Here is a 16,518-nt window from a genome sequence, read left to right as displayed (position 1 = left end):
CTCCTACATATCAGCAAATCTGGAGATAAACGAGGAAAAAACGAAAATCTTGATAATGGAAAAACCACCTGGAAAGAAGTCCAAAAATAACCGAGTTGGCACATCGAAAAAGCAGCCCTGGAGGTCATCAAACACTTTAAATACCTCGGTGTGATGATTGACAGCACCAAATCAGAAGCTGCAATGCAGAAACACCTGTGGGAAAAAATTCGAAAGCTAACAACCCAGGCTCGGATCATCGAAAGGAAGTATGGAAGATTTTCTTTGTTACCGGTCCTGAAATTCTATAAAGGAAAAGTGGTCCCCTGCCTGGTCTACGGAGGAGAAGCCCTGCCCACTATCCCAATGAAAATATGGGAAAAATTGGAGGGGTACTTCTGGCGGAAAGTCCTCCAATTTCAGAACTCGACATCGATCGCAGGCATCAGACGAGAACTGGGCCTCCGATCCCTGAAAGCGGCAAAAGAGGCAGGAGAAATGTCACTCTTCAGGAAAGTACTTATGCCTGAATCTCCTCCGCTATACAATCTGATAAACACAGAACTGAACGACAGCTGCAAGATGCTGACCACTTGGGCAACCAAACAAAGAACTAGCCTGGACAACATCGCATGCACAGAAGCGACACTGATCCAAAACCCAACCAAAGTAAAAAAGAAAATGGACCAAGACGACTGGATTGAAACTCAAACAATTGCGGAAAAAAACTTCTAAAACACCTGTCTTCCCAACCGAAAAAATTGGACGGAACGTCAGAAATAATCAAGATTTCCGGATAGAGCTCTACGCTCAACCCTTCTTAGGGCAAGGCTAAACTTGCTGCCAACTAACGAAGTCCGGGCCATAAGGGGCCTCTCTGCTACAAACCACTGTCGTCTGTGTAAAACTCAATCAGAAAAGGAGTCAGTGAAACATCTCCTCTTAAACTGCCCAAAGACCATCAAATGGAGAAGAGCATTTCTCGGCCCCCTACTGGAACCGTTTTCTCAGTTCGACGAAGAAGTGTGGTGGTCCCGTTTAATGAGTGGCTCAAGGACTTCATGGTACCTAGCAACGGCAAAAATATTAAAAGCCACCTTGGACGAATGCGAAAAAAAGGAGATAGAACTTCTAACAGCAAACTCGGCTGCCTAAAGCAATGGTGATGAAACGACAGCCAAAAAAGAACACGGAAAAGAAGAGTAAGGAGGAAAACGATTTTGCAAAATCATAAAATTGATAAAAGAAAAAAAAAATAAACTAACTTGAAGGGTTGCAAGAACTTACAATTCGGACAAGGTGTCTCTACAGATTTCTGATATAGGACCATATTTCCTGTGGAAAATTAATTATTACTAAGAGTATTTGGATGTGAAAACACAAAGTGGCGCAAACATCTACCTAAGAGACTGCCAGTGCTACAATGATTCCTTAGTCTACTACATAGCCCCACACCTATAGCTCACAGTTTGCTCCTTGGCTTCACAGATCCAGGGATATGGCATTGAACTTGCTTCTTAAGTTTGCCTTTCATTAAAATAAGAACTCTTCCCCCCCCCCCCTTGCTTTAGAATACTTATGTGGCATATATACTCTCAGCATCCAAGCCACGCCTCACCCTCCTGGTCCAATGATGTTACTTGACTACACTTACTAGTAAATACATCCCCGTCCCCTTTGCTTTAGGGTTCTCATCTGGCATAGATGTTCTCATCCTTTCATCACAAACCCTCCTCCCGGGCCAATGTCTAGTGTAGCATCTTTCAATGGCTCATCTCGCTCTCTTGGTTCTGATCTGTGCTGATTCTAAATTTCCTCTCCTTTTATGGGTCTGGTCATGACTGAGGTTTGAGATATACACTTTAGCAGGCTTCCAGTTCCTTCTCTTGCTCTGGGTGTGGTCTCTGCCATTGTCTAGCACTCCGCAGGCTTTCAGCTCCTCTTACTGAGTCTGATCTCGGCTATAGTATAAACAGTGGGCTCTTTTTTCTTTGTCTTGCGCTTATTGAGTCTAAGAGATGGCCCTTAGGAGGCTTTCCGCTTCTCCTTCCTAATCTGGTGTTGGTCAGGGTCAGAATTATAGCCCTCAGCAGGCTTTCAGGTCTCTCTCTCTTAGGGTTCAGACTTTTCCCCTCCTGACTCCTGCTTTCTCCTGCTTCATGGCCAGTAGCCTAGATGGAAAGTGCTGGCCAAGTTTTCTCTTTCTTTTCTAGAGCCACAAGTGAACAAGCAATAGTATAGAAGAATTACCTGCAGGACAACAACTTATCAATGCCCCATGTGAGCTGCCTACAGCTCTCTGAGCTGCAGAGCTGACGTGGAGAGAGTGCACGAGTGAAATAAGAGCCACAGCTATTATGCTGGTTCCTCTGGCGTTGTGTACCGCTCCCCAGCACCAGTGTGCGTAGCTGCTGAACGTCTGCCGCCTTCCTAGACCTCAGGGAGTTGTAACTGATCAGCGATTGCTCAGCGAACCTACACTTACCTTGGGGGGGGCCTCATAACACTAAGACACCTTGCATCGCGGACCGCCATTGCTAAAGCACAAATTCTACTTTTCTTTGTTTCTTTAGAAATATTTGTGTACATTTGTGTCTTCAAGAAGACATTTGTGTTTTATCTTGATTTGATTACTGGTATTTTTTATTGCAGGAAAAATCTGCAGAATATTAAATTGACTGACTATGGTGCAAAGAAAACAAAAAAGAATTCTGAAAAGGAAAATTTAAAGAAGCAAACTTTAAAAACGGTATGTAGGAAAAATGTGTGTGCGGCTTTATTGATGGCATTGGGCTTTAACATAAACTATTACTTGTTGCCACATGCTTAGCTTGAATTTTAAAATTTACTCTACTTCTTCTAAGGGCAAATATAGGATATTTGCGTTACCATAGTGTAGGTATTGTTGGATGGCTGCTATAAAACCAGTTACAGATATTCCCCAACCCTTTTGTTAGGAGATTACTCCCAGGCCTGTATTCAGGCTACATGTGGGTGGCTCACCTTCTTAACCTAGACAGACATACAATCTTTAAGCTTTTCCTGGCTCACCTAGTGGTAGTTTTGGTGGAGCAGTTAACGTCCACTCTCTCTGGAGAGTAACCGTATAGAAAAAGATAGAGTAACTTGATATAACCTTGATTAAAGGAGTGTCCATATGAAACTATACTTTATACCTAATATAAGGTAAATGAGATATCTATGCAGGTAACGGATAGGAATTCTACAGACTTTCTGAAACAAAATTACTTGTCATGCATGTACTTGTTTAGGTCATTCTAACGGTCAAAGGTCAATGTCGACCTTAGGATATTTCTCATAGGAATCAATGAGAGAGATGACCTGTATTCTGATCGGCTGAGCGAGAAACTTGTCCTGATCCTGCATGTTGGTGAAATTTTTCGAGCCCTACCCATAATTGATTGAGAGCCCCCAGTATATGTCGGTCTATGTTTTGGAATCCTGACTGCGTTTGATGTGCGTAAAGCCTTTGTAACTTCACTCGCCTGCTCTACTCAGTTTTACATGCACTGGGCAATGCCAAAGGCTGCCAGTGCAGGGAGACAGTTCATGTGCTCCTGTGTTTTCGCTTTGTAACACACAGCACCTTAAGTGGAGTGTTACAGGGATACTGTGCATCCCTTTTCCTTTTGGCAGGCAACATTTCATAGGCCTTTATGATGTGCCAAGGTCAGGCAGCTGGTAGTGAACCATATTTTACTACTTTTTCTGGTGCACTACTGTGCACCCTTTCTTTTTTATCGCTGTAATGCCATTTTGGGTACATGTTTCTCTGAATTTCTGCCCCATGTATTTTAGGACCTGTCATATGGCCATCCTGCTGTTGCCCATTTTCCTGCCTCTCAGGCCGGAAACCTCCTGCATTTTCACAGGGTCTTGCTCAGGACTCAGTCAGTGCTTTGTGTTTCTGTAACTGGTTGAAACTGGGATCAGCACTGTCTTCTCCCAATCCACATTTCTTCCAGGGATTTTTCTGCTGATGGTCAGATGTTGGGTGGCATTATTGGACAGGCACTAACAGTTTCCATGTCACAGATCTTCCATCTTAGGCCCCTGGGGTAACGCCCAACCTGGATTTTGGACATGAGGAGGCAGCCTGGAATCATTTTAGAGGTTGCCCACTGGAGCCAAGAACCCAAAGAAAGAATACAGCATTTAGAAGACCCGAAGAACTGGAGCAGGTGCTTCCAGCATTGCCAATGATAATCACCAGCGATCTTCTGCTTAATCTCCTGAAACCTGGGGGAACACCTTCAGTGCCTTCATCCCCAGCACCGGTTGGGCTAACCTGTGTCCTGAATTGCAGTCCTTCCTTCGGTGGACTTCGGAAGTGTCCCTGGGTCAACCCTGATGGCTGATCATCCACTAACAAGGCCTTTATGCTGCATGAGACAACCTCCTGAGTTGTAATTTGGGACTTGGCAGATCTTCAGCTTGTGGCCCAAGAACATCTTCACCTCCAGCTTTTCTTCCTGAAGAAGGGCCTGCATGGAGCCTGTTTTCGGTGGCTGCCACTAGTTGTCTGCCAGCCCCAGAATAGAGGAAAATTATTTAGAACATAGTTACTAGAATATTATTAAAGATCCCCAAGACCATTACACTGGAGTTGAGCCATTTACATTGGATAACAGCAAAACGTAATCGCAGTTAATTTCATAAAATCAACGACTTTGTCATATATAACAGATGTGGAGTCCGCTACTTTACATTTCAAGCCTTTGATCAATGCAACGTCTTATGCCAGCTCTAAATGAGAGAGAGTATTTATTTTGTATACCCTTAAACATTTCCATAGCTGCAATAATGCCACAGTAAAATAGACGGTTATCTTTGAATGCAACAAAGGGCCTTGGTACTCTCTTCGAGACAAACGTTTGTACTTTATGCATTTCATATAACACAACAACCTATTGGAATGGGTTAAGGTCCCTTAATAAGCCTATTCACCCTAGGGTATCTGGGCGCGTTACAAGACAGCTTGGATACAGAAATCGATACATACACAATAGTCATAGCAAAGCAGACATGAGTACATAAGATATATACAGAAAAACAAAAGGTTATAACAGGGCAGGATGAGCAGGTTTTCAGGAGTTTACAGGCTAGGAGACCAAGTGCATATTTAAGAGAAAGACAGGTAGATTTCTACTGGATATCTAAACGCTCAGGTGAGTAGTGTCATTCGTAAATAGCCACTTTTTGGTGTTGAACCTAAAACTTTGGAAGGTTTGATCAGTACGGAGATAAGGGGGAGGGCATTCCATGCTAGGGCTACTTGCCGCGGGAAGCTGATGCCTCCAGCTCTTTTCAGGTTGAACCGTGGAGCTGCGATACAGGAGGAGTTGAAAGACCATTCCGGTTTTGATTGTTTTTGTTGGTGATTTTCTCGCTTAAGAGAAAGCAGCATTATTGAGGCATTTATGGGTAATGGAGACTATTTTGAACTAGATCCTGTCCTTAATGGATAGCCATTTGTGATTCCGTCTAGGTTCAGAGATATGATCTCTCCTTCAGATGCTCAAGGCTGTTCTGAGAGCATTATTTTGTATTATTTGGAGTTTGTTTAGTATTTGTTTGTTTGTTTGTTAGCTACTGCATAAAGTGTGTTGCAGTAATCCAGTTTTGACAAGATTAATGCTCTTGCTAGTATAATGCAGCTATTTGTCGAGAGGTAAGGTTTGCAGGCATGTATAAGTTTACATGTGTAGGCAGTAGCCGAGGCTGTCACAGTAACTGGTTTGCTGAGGTTCAGAGTGGAGTCAAGGTAAAAATCAAGAGTTTTGCTTTCCTAAGCAACTTTAATGATGTTGCCATCTATGTTGAAAGAAGAGGATTGGGCATCAAGTTTAATGTTGGTAGGGACACCAGGATTAGAATTTCAGTCTCAGGCAGAGGCTTTGGGCTGCCATTCATGCCTGGATGATGAGATAGATTTTATTTAGTAGGGCAATAGTCCAGGTCATAGTTCCCAGAGAGTGGTATGAGTATCTGGGTGTCATCTGTGTAGCTTGTGTAGATGACACACAGGTGATCCAATTGGTCAAATAGTCGCTTAGTAAATACATTATACATGGTTGGGGGGAGGGGACGCAAGAACCTTGCGGCACTCTGCAAGTAATGAGGGCTGGGTCTGCAAAATCAGAAGGAGAGAAGACTCATCGATCTGTTACTTAGAAAGGATTTAATCCAATCTGCAGCTTCTTGTGAGAAGTTTGCTGCTAATGAGGTGTTCGCAAAGTATATTGTGGTCCACCATATCAAAAGCAGCCGAGAGGTCTAGTAGGAGTTCAAGTGTGCATTGTCTATTATCTTTCAATTGATCGATTTGCATTTTCAGATCGATCAAAGCCGTTTCAGTTCCGTGGAGAGGCCTGAAGCCCGATTGTCTGAGCCCTAGGAGATTATTAGCCTCAAGGTATTTGGATGTATGCTGCTTTATCAATTATTTTGAGTAAGAAGGGGACAGTCGTTATAGGCCTGTGGTTAGTTGGGTCGAGTGTGGCTTTCTTTAGTAATGGTAGAACCCAAGCATCTTTGAGGTTTGTAGGTACCTGGCAGGTCCCAAACGAGGCATTTATTAATTTGATATGATATATGATATATGATATGATATGGCATTTGTAACGCGCCTATACACAAGTGTTTCAAATGGTGATAAATGGGGCAAAGTTTCTAACTGCTTCTTTAATTATTTGTGCCGGGCATATGTCGCCTTGGCTTCTCAACGGTTTCAGGGAAGCAATCATTTTATCTACCTCTTGGGCAAATTTGAATTCTTGGAGCTTGTTGAGGGGCGGGTTTTTTGGTGGTCTCTGGGCAGTCTCTGAATTGGTGAGGTTAAGCCTTTTGGCTGCTATTTTGTTTGGAGGGTGACAATTTTGTTGGAGAGAGCATTTTGGATGTCAGTGCACCATTCTTTGTTTTTTGGGCAAGAGTCGTCCGGGCTATAGGCGATTCTAGTTCCCTCAGGATTACAAATAGTTCCTTAGTACTAGAGCTGGCATTCTGGAACCTTCTTTTGTGGGTAGATTTTTCCATTTTCCTTTTTTCTAGCCTAAGGGCTTTCAACTGAGGGGTAAACCAGGTGTTGAGGTGTGCTTTAGGTTTACTGTTTCAAAGTTTAAGAGGAGCAGTGGAGTCTAGGGCTTGGGTCGTAGTGTTATTAGTGTTATTAAATAAGTCGATGAGTTCAGCAGGGTCTTGCGATTTGGTAGAGTTTAGGGTAGGGATCAGGATGGGCATCAGTTTGTCAGTAGTGATGATGTCCTCCTCGCAGGATCCAATGGGGCCAGGAGGTCTGTATATTAAGTGGATGGTTAAGGTACTAGTTTTGGATGTATGTAATTTAACTGAGAGGGTCACTGTACTTGACTATGGGGGAGGTGGTTACTCCAAGCGCTAGGTTGGCCTTGGCGATAAAGGCAACCCTACCACCTTTTTCTTGTTTCTCTGTCAGCTCTTACGATGGTGTAGGCGTCAGGAATGGCTAGAAGGAGGGATGTTCCTGCAGCAGCATGGAGCCAGGTCTCTGAGATCGCTAGGAAGTCTAGATCTCCTTTATGAATGATTATGGCTATATCTGTCGCATGCACGATGATGGATCTAGCGTTTATTAGGGTGCCTTTGATGTGGGGGATCGTGGCCTGGGTGGGCTTGTGATGTCCTTCTCTGAGTTCAGATATGGTTTTTTAGGCTGTGGTAAATAAGTTAAAGGACGAGGCAGTCTTGAGGCTGTTGTGGAATTTGAAGTAGATTTTATTGGGGCGGGGTGGAATACTTGCTTTCTCATTATGTAAGTCCGCTGACAATGCAGGTCTGGTAAATCTTGAACCTAGTCTCTTATTTCTGCTGTCATCGCAGCAAGGTTGGTTAGCAATTGGTTTGGTTGCAAATGGCTTAATCCATTGGCTGTAGGTAGGGATGTCTGTTAGGTTAGTGGGCCTGGTTTGGTTAATAAAGTGGTTGCTAGAGCTTGGTATTCAGTTGGGTAGGAATAAGGTTGGTTTAACATATGGTGCATGAGAGCTACGTTTTAAAGGCAGAAAAAAAATGTAGTTGGATTAATCTCCATGGCCGAGGATAGGTTTATGATTTGGGTAGAATGTGTCTCCTCTGGCTGAGGATGGTTGAACACTATGGCATAGAGGTGGCACAATGTTAAAATAAGCAAGTGACCACCAATGTATGGCTTAGTAGTAAACATGCTCTATTAGAGACTAACGCAGATAGAGCACAGTTAGCTATCTATAGAACTAAGGATTAGGTGGCGCACTAGCCAGACCGTAGTCTTGAAACGGGGTGCAGGCTATACCGTTAGTTGCGATTGTGATAGGTCATTGTTGGGGTGACCATGGAAGGTTAAGGCTAATGCCAAGTGTAGGTAATTCAAGGCCGGGTATACTTACAGTAGGACTGTGCACCTGATACGCTAATGTTAATAAGAACAGTTGTAAATAAAAGCAGTTACAGTGATACTTGTTATATCAGGCGAGTCAGGACTGGGCATATAACAAGTCGCTTAACCAAGGTTGAGTGGAGAGTTTTTGGCAATGAAATCAGCACCTAACTGCAACCTTTAAAACATCGAATAATGACGTTAGAGTGTACTGAGACACCCTGGCCGGCCCATAGATTCGGGGTTTGTCCTGCAGTACCTCGAGATGAATGGGGGTGCAGGGTCTCTTACTCCAACACCAATCAATAAGGACAACTAAATGGTCTGGCAAAGGTGAGTCCGTTTAACGACAAGTACAAAAAACGGGGAAACATGGACATCGACAGCAGTGCGACAGCCCGTCTCGCTATAACTCCCTCAAACTTCCTACAAAATATAACTATACGGTCGGAAAGCACAAACCTAGCATTCCGGCTTTGGAATTTAATCTTCCAGCTTCCTTCATGTGTTGGTACCAAATGTTATTTCCTAGTTGTGCTGTGCTATCCACGTAATCGTTCAGTTAATTGTCGTCTTCTTGCGTACTTCTCTTGATCCTTCAGGTTTTCATGTAGTTTGCTATTACTATGTCTCTGAATGCATTTGTGTAACTTTTTCTTGCTGCAGGGTTCTCATGTGTCCTGGTCCATGGTGCAGGCTTCTTCATCTGCGCCATCTGAGTGGACAGGAGTCTGGCAGTTCTTTTCCTTTCTTCATGCATTTTTTTCTCTGCTGCGTGCAAATGCCCATGCCAACCAGCCTGACACTGGTCGGGTATATGGCTTTACTGTGGAACTGGTACTTGTCCCTTGTGTTGGAACATATATACTTGGCAATACAGTCTTTGTGGTTTTATTTTTCAGTTCCTCATGTCTTTTCCTTGCTTTGGCTATGAACGGGAATAGTAAGTATATTAACATTTTTGTTCTCGCAGAGAGTTTCTCATTGTTGGCTTTTGTTTTCTCAAGGGTTTCTGATATGATTGCTTCTGTTGGTTTTTCCTTTAATTCTTCTTGTTTTCTCATGACGGCTTCTGTGACGTTTCTCATGGCAGGAAGTGTCTTCCATCCTGCTGCTTTGTTTTGTGGTTTTGCAGTCATTGATGCTAGGCCTGTTTCGTGTACATTCAGTGTTTGTGTGCGTGTAGTTGTCAGTGATGTTACTTCATACATTCCGTGCCGACCCTGTCTCCAGCTTTTCTTCTCATTCGTTCCCACAAGAGTGTGTGCATCGTTGCTAGTTACATCCATTTCAAGTTCATTCACTCCACCATCAGATCTTCTAGGGACAGGAATGACTATATAAGGTCTAGGCGCTTTTGTGTGTTTTATGCGTATATCATTAGGTGGGTTCACTGAAATTGGAACGCTTCGTGCACCAATATAGAATGCAGTTCTAATTCTATGACAAGACAGGATGCTCGCATTATGCCATACTTTCTTTAATACTGCCACAACAGCTTTTCAACTTATCACTTTTAAACATCAACATTTGTGCTTTTTTTCTCCTCCAGACATAAAATAGCCAATCAGAGGTTTAAAAGTCCAAAACCACAAAAAATGTAGGTTTTTTTTTTTTTTTTTTTTCATCCCAGCAACCATTTAAACTAAAAGTCCCATGCTCCTCCAGGAGTGCAGTAGTTCTGACCCCATCCCATGCTCCAATGCGGTGCTGGGACATCCTATAAGAACCCCTTTGTCCCAGGTCCTTTCCTCTTTCTTTCTTCCGCCTTGGAGATCACTGTAGCGAACTCAATCCTGCTATGAACGGTCAACAACAACTTCCAACTTATAACTGTAACAGTGTCCTTGAAACTGAACTGTTCTGCCTTCTTGGACGAAATAGAAGCAACATGACGATCCACTGTATAAGATCAGGCTGTCTTTTGATCATCTCCTAGGGGAAATGGAAACAAATTCGTAAGGGCGGGTGAAAAGACAAAGTTGAACATTTGATATACATTTCATAAGATCATCTTTTGAGTCTTTCTGGGTGGGATCTAATGCTCGCCTCCTTGTCTTTAATAGAATGAAGACTTCCTGAGCTGTAAGCGTGGGCAATCTTTATTCTATGACAAGACAGGAGGCTCGCATTATGCTCATTCAAAGCTAGCCACCACCCTATTCGTCAAATCTGACACTAGCTTGAAATAAAATGTCTTAAAAGTGGACTCGGAGGACCAATCTGCTGCTTTCATTATATCCTGAAGAGGCACTCCTGCTGAGAAGGCCCTAGAAGCCATTGCGCCCCTAGTTGAATGCGCTGCAAACTGTGACAAGTCTATACCTGCCCATTGCATTACTTCGCGCGCCCATCTCGCAATTGTCGCTGTTGCTACTGCATGATCAGGCTTTCTACGCGCTATCAGCAACTGTGTTACACCTCGCGGTCTGAGCAGCGCTGTGGCGGTCTCATAGTCTTTGATACATTGCGCTATGCATAGTTTACTATTCTCTGTAAAATAGGGATATGAAATTACTCGAGAGTCTGTTTTTGTTCTTTTAGCAATGGTAAAGGCTACCCCATCTGGATAGAATATGTTTCTGTGTATCTCTAGTGCTTTCACAACAGATACTCTCTGGCATGCTGTAAGGCATAATAAGATTGCTAGCTTGCCTGAGAGTTGTGATCGGGATAGATCTCTATTGTTTGGCCAAGCCAGAAACAGTTGAAAGACTTCTCTGACATCCCATAATGTTGTATACTTAGGCTCTAGGGGTTTCCTCAACTTCATTCCTCTCAATAACCGCAAGACTGTGAGATGTTCCCCTATAGCTCTACCTTCCACCGTGTCATGTCCTGCAGAGATCGCGGACCGCAGTACTCCTATTGTCCTGAAGGCATTGCCTTCTTGAAACTTCATTGCTAGGAAGTTCAATAGATGAACTACAGGGGCAGAAACGGGATAAAAACTAAAGTCTGCGCACCAGCGAGCCCAGGTCTTCCAAGCTGCGTTATAGCTCCTGATGGTGGAAGGCGCCCAGGAATCGCTGATGCAGTTTGCAGCGAGTCACGAAATGCCTGGCAACTCCCAGTTTCTCCTGAAACCTTGCAGACTATAAACCGCAGTGTGCCCGTCGAAACGAGCGGGTGACTCCTCCCGGTTAGGTCTAGTAGAAGGTCCGGCTGCTGCGGAACTATCCTCGGAAAGTCTGTAGAAATTTCCATCGCTACTGGAAACCAAGGCTGGGATCTCCAGAGGTTGGGGACCATTACCAGGTCTGCTCGTCCCTGCGAACTTTCGCTAGTGCTCTCGTGATCATAAGAAATGGCGGGAAGGCATAATTCAATGCTTAGTTCCACGGTTGGAGAAAGGCGTCCGTGCCGGCTGCACCCGGGTCTATTCTCCAGCTGAAATACATCTGACTCTGTGTATTCAGTCTGGACCCAAATAGATCTATGTGTACGGGACCCCAGAGGTCCTGTAATCTTTTGAACACGCTTGGGTGTAGTTTCCAATCGCTGGAGTCTACAAGATATCGGGAGTTCAATCCGCTACCTCGTTGAGCGTCCCTGGCAGATATTCTGCTGTGACTGCGATCCGATGCTGCAGGCAGTAATGCCAAAAGTCTTTTGCTAACTCTTCTAGCATTCTCGATCTCGTTCCTCCTAGCTTGTTGATATAACGCACTGCTGAGATGTTGTCCATCTTGAGCAGTACGCAACATCATACTTTGTCTTTCGTAAACGCTCACACTGCAAAAGAACCGCTAACAGTTTGAGACAGTTTATGTGCATCTTCAGTTCCTGCTCTGACCACTTTCCTCCTATCTCCATATTCTCGCACATGGCTCCCCATCCGGACCTGCTTGCGTCCGATTCTATAACGATGTCTGGGGTGTCCCCGAAAATCGCTTGTCCATTCCAGGCTTCCATGTTGGAGAGCCACCAGTGAAGTTCCGAGATTGCTTCCTGGTCTAGGGTTACTAGCTGATGATAACCTAACCCCCCTTGAAGGTGTCTTATCTTGAGCCTCTGTAACGCTCGATAATGGAGCGGGCCTGGAAAAATTGCTTGAATCGAGGCTGCTAGCAAACCTACTACTCTTGCGAAAGCTCGAAGAGTTATAGGACCTCATTACACCGATGGCGGTAAGCATTTACCGGTAAGGGTACCAGTGCCGGTAAACCCTTACCGCCTTACTACGAGGTCCCTTTGTGGGACCCTACCTTAACGTCTGGTTTTACAGCAATTTGCGGTACCGTAATTACCGCCTTCCCCATTGAGCCCTATGGGGCAAAAATTGGAATGGGGAAGTGCCATGGTGAATGGGGAATTACCGCCCCCACACAATTTGGAATAGGGCGGTAATTCTGCCATTCACCATGGCGGACTCGGTAAAATACCGGCGGCGCTAATAGCGCCATGGTTACCGCCGTCGGTGTAATGAGGCCCATAGTCTTCTTTGCTATGACCATCTTGAGCTTTCTTTATCGCTTTCACTTTGTTATGTGGAAGTTCGAGGGTTGCTTTGTTTGTATCTATACTGAAACCTAGGAATTCTATATTCTGCACTGGTACTAACTGGGATTTGTCTAAATTTACCAAGAATCCTAGAGAGGACAACAGCGTGAATATCCATTGCACGTTTCTGGAAAGTGTGACTTTGTCTGAACCCATGACGAGAATGTCGTCTAAACGATTATTCAAATACCTCTCTTATGGCTGCTGCCACGGCTTCATCAGTTTGATGAATGCCCAAGGTGCTGACACTAGGCCGAACGGGAGACATGTGAAGCGCCATATCTCTTTTCCCCACCGAAATCTCAGATATCTCTGAAACTCTTGAGCTATCGGAATCGTTAGATAAGCGTCTTTGAGGTCTAATCGAGCCAACCAATTCCCCGTTCGGAGGAGATCTCGAAGTAGATGGATTCCCTCCATCTTGAAATAGTTGTGTACAATCCATTCGTTTAGATTTTTCAGATTTATGACCGGACGTACCTTGTCCCCCCTGTGCACCAGGAATAAATTGCTGAGGAAACCAGGTCCTCCTTGTGTATCTCTTTTCTATAGCATTTTTGCTTACCAAATTTAGAATCTCGCTGTGTAACAATTCCACCTCCCCTTGGGCCATCTGAATATGATGAGGTTCCGATCTCTGAATGGGGTTCCCCATAAATTCTAGCCGCAGTCCCGCTACTGCTTGCAGTACCCATGCATCGCGCGATAGCGCTTGCCATGCGCTCAGAAATTGGACAGTTCTCCCTCCCACCTGCAAATTCGCTGCACTCACCTCCTGTGGCATTGGGTTGCCGATATGAACCTCTTCCCCTACCTCTGGGAAATCTGGATCTGGATGGGAAGATGATGTCTGGCTGCTTCCCTTCCCAGTATTGGGCTCGCAGCCCTTGGGGTCTGCGCTGGTAGTTAAACCGACCGGACGAACGACCCCTGTAACGTCCGGTCCCAGAAAAAACTCGAGTGGGGAAGATCTTTTTGATTGAGCTTTGAGCTCTTTCCAACACTGAATAAGTTCCCATGAACCGTGCCATTTCTTCCGCGAAAGCTTCGCCGAATAGTAGGCCTTTCGCTCCTTCCCCTGCCTCATAAGAAGCCAGGTCGCTTAACTTGTTGTCAATCTTGAGAAGTAGACCTCTTCTCCTCTCCGAAGACAACGCGCAGTTCGCGTTTCCCATAATACACACCGCTCTTTGCGTCCAATTGGCTAGAGCGGAAGCATCTACTGGGGTTCCTGTGTCCTTTGCCTTTTCAGCAAGATTCATTATTTTTGCTAACGGGTCCGCCAAGTCGAGGAGCTTATATTGGCAACCTCGCCAGGCACGATCTATGGACTTATGAATATCCCTCGCCGTCTTTGTGATGAACGTGACCATCTTGGGGTCTAGCTCTGGTGTATCGGCCAGTTTACCTGGCACCTCTGGTCTAGGGCACTCTGAACGCATACGCGATCTTACCTCCCTATCCAGAGGTTTGCGTATATGCTGAGCCATGTAGGCGGCCACTCTGGGTGATGGAACCCACTCCGAGGACTTTGGGTGTCTTATAGCTTCCGGGTCAAACATATCTGTAGTACCCTCAGGTTCTTGAGGATCTACATCCTCCTCGTAATGATCAGGTTCTATATCGTCACCCTCATCATCAGGCATGTAGCCTTCATCATTGTCCCCTGCATTAATCACCCCTGGGGTAGGGGGTCTGTCCTGGCTTCTTTTCTTCTCCAGGAAAGCTCTCTTGAGCCTGGCGACAGGGTCGCTAATCTCTTGGGGAGTGGAATCCTCCCCATCAGGATGGCTTCGGGGGGGTCAAGGAGTGTTTACTCTTACGAGCTGCTTTTCTCCTCCTGGGTTCAACCCCATCTGTTGGGTGTCTGGCTGAGAGCTCTTTTTCTTGGCTTTCTGCCTTTCTCTTTTTGGCAAGCTGCGCTTGCTGTTCATTAAACACTGCTTCCAAAATATCCAGCCTTTGGGTAATGGGCTGCACTCCCTGTGACACTGCTTTGGCTAAGGAATCTCCTAGTACCCTTTTAAAGCTATGCGACAGGTCTGCGTCCTGCTGGTAAGGGCTTTCCTTCCACTCCTCCTCAGACCATTCAGGTGAGGTAGAAGGAGTGGCACCGGGGCTTCTGTATTGAGCCATGATGTTAGCAAAGCTAGCTTCTTGTGCTTTCAGCAACAAATAATAGTTAGGCCCTTGTAGCCTGTTAGTCTGTTCATTTTCACCTTTGGCAGGTATTACTGCTTGCCAGGAAGAGTCTTTGAATTATCCCTTTAGCCTGCGCTCCGGCGAAATATGGTTTATTTTTTTTTATACTCGGTGTCAACAGGCGTCCACTCCGCTCGGCATCCACAATGCAATTAAAATTGCACGTTGCCGGCGGAAGAGCTCCCAGGGGATGCCGGAGGATATCGGATCCTCCCGCTCCTCTGGGTCCCATCGCTCGCCGTATTCGGTGGCGCGGCCTCAAAGGAGCGGGGCCGGGAGCCTGAGGCGGGCGCGTTCGCTCACGGCGCCGGCCCCGCCTCCTCTCCACAGAGCAAACCGAGCTTCTACTGCTCGCGTCACGAACAAACTAACGAACTGAAAACTCTGCAGCGGATTTACACGTGCTGGGAAGCTCTGTATGGTAATTCATATTTACAACGTTTTTAAGTGGAATACATTTGCGCAGTTTACGCGCTACTAAACATATTATATTATGCTTGTAACTATGATATTAAATCAAGAGACGGAACTATGAGGTACTTATCTTCATGGCAGCAAAAAGAAAGGGGGAAAGGACCTGGGACAAAGGGGTTCTTATAGGATGACCCAGAACTGCATTGGAGCATGGGATGGGGTCAGAACTACTGCACTCCTGGAGGAGCATGGGACCTTTAGTTTTAAATGGTTGCTGAGATGATGAAAAAAAAACATTTTTGGGGTTTTGGACTTTTAAACCTCTATTTTATGTCTGGAGGAGAAAAAAAACACACATTAATATGTATAAAAGTAAATGTATATGGCTTTACTGTGGAACTGGTACTTGTCCCTTGTGTTGGGACATATATGCTTGGCAATACAGTCTTTGTGGTTTTATTTTTCAGTTCCTCATGTCTTTTTTCCTTGCTTTGGCTATGAACGGGAATAGTAAGGCTACTAACATTTGTGTTCTCGCAGAGAGTTTCTCAGTGTTGGCTTTTGTTTTCTCAAGAGTTTCTGATATGACTGCTTCTGTTGGTTTTTCCTTTAATTCTTCTTGTTTTCTCATGACGGCTTCTGTGACGTTTCTCATGGCAGGATGTGTCTTCCCTCTTGCTGCTTTGGTTTGTGGTTTTGCAGTGATTGATGCTAGGCCTGTTTCGTGAACATTCAGTGTTTGTGTGCGGTAGTTGTCCGTGATGTTACTTCATGCATTCCGTGCCGACCCTGTCTCTGGCTTTTCTTCTCATTCATTCCCACAAGAGTGTGTATTGTTGCTAGTTACATCCATTTCAAGTTCAATCACTCCACCATCAGATCTTCTACGAACTGGAATGACTATATAGGTCTGGGCGCTTTTGTGGGTTTTATGCGTATATCATTAGGTGGGTTCACTGAAATTGGAACGCTTCATGCACCAATGTAGAATGCAGTTCTAATTG

The 16,518-nt window shown here is 44.9% G+C and overlaps 1 protein-coding gene across 3 annotated transcripts in view; it reads left to right on the top strand.

Moving 5' to 3' along the window:
- CENPU (centromere protein U) overlaps positions 1–16,518 on the top strand; it is a 797,426-nt gene that overhangs the window by 256,392 nt on the left and 524,516 nt on the right. For all 3 annotated transcript variants that reach the window (XM_069631498.1, XM_069631499.1, XM_069631497.1), the window contains exon 6: positions 2,632–2,728. In XM_069631498.1, the coding sequence (XP_069487599.1) occupies positions 2,632–2,728 (97 nt within the window). The remainder of the gene's footprint in view (positions 1–2,631; positions 2,729–16,518) is intronic.

Source organism: Ambystoma mexicanum, chromosome 6q (assembly GCF_040938575.1).
Source record: "Ambystoma mexicanum isolate Mex_15411 chromosome 6q, UKY_AmexF1_1, whole genome shotgun sequence".
Lineage (NCBI taxonomy): Eukaryota > Metazoa > Chordata > Amphibia > Caudata > Ambystomatidae > Ambystoma > Ambystoma mexicanum.
Note: the sequence above shows the minus strand (reverse complement) of the source record. Positions and strands in the feature narration are given on the sequence as shown.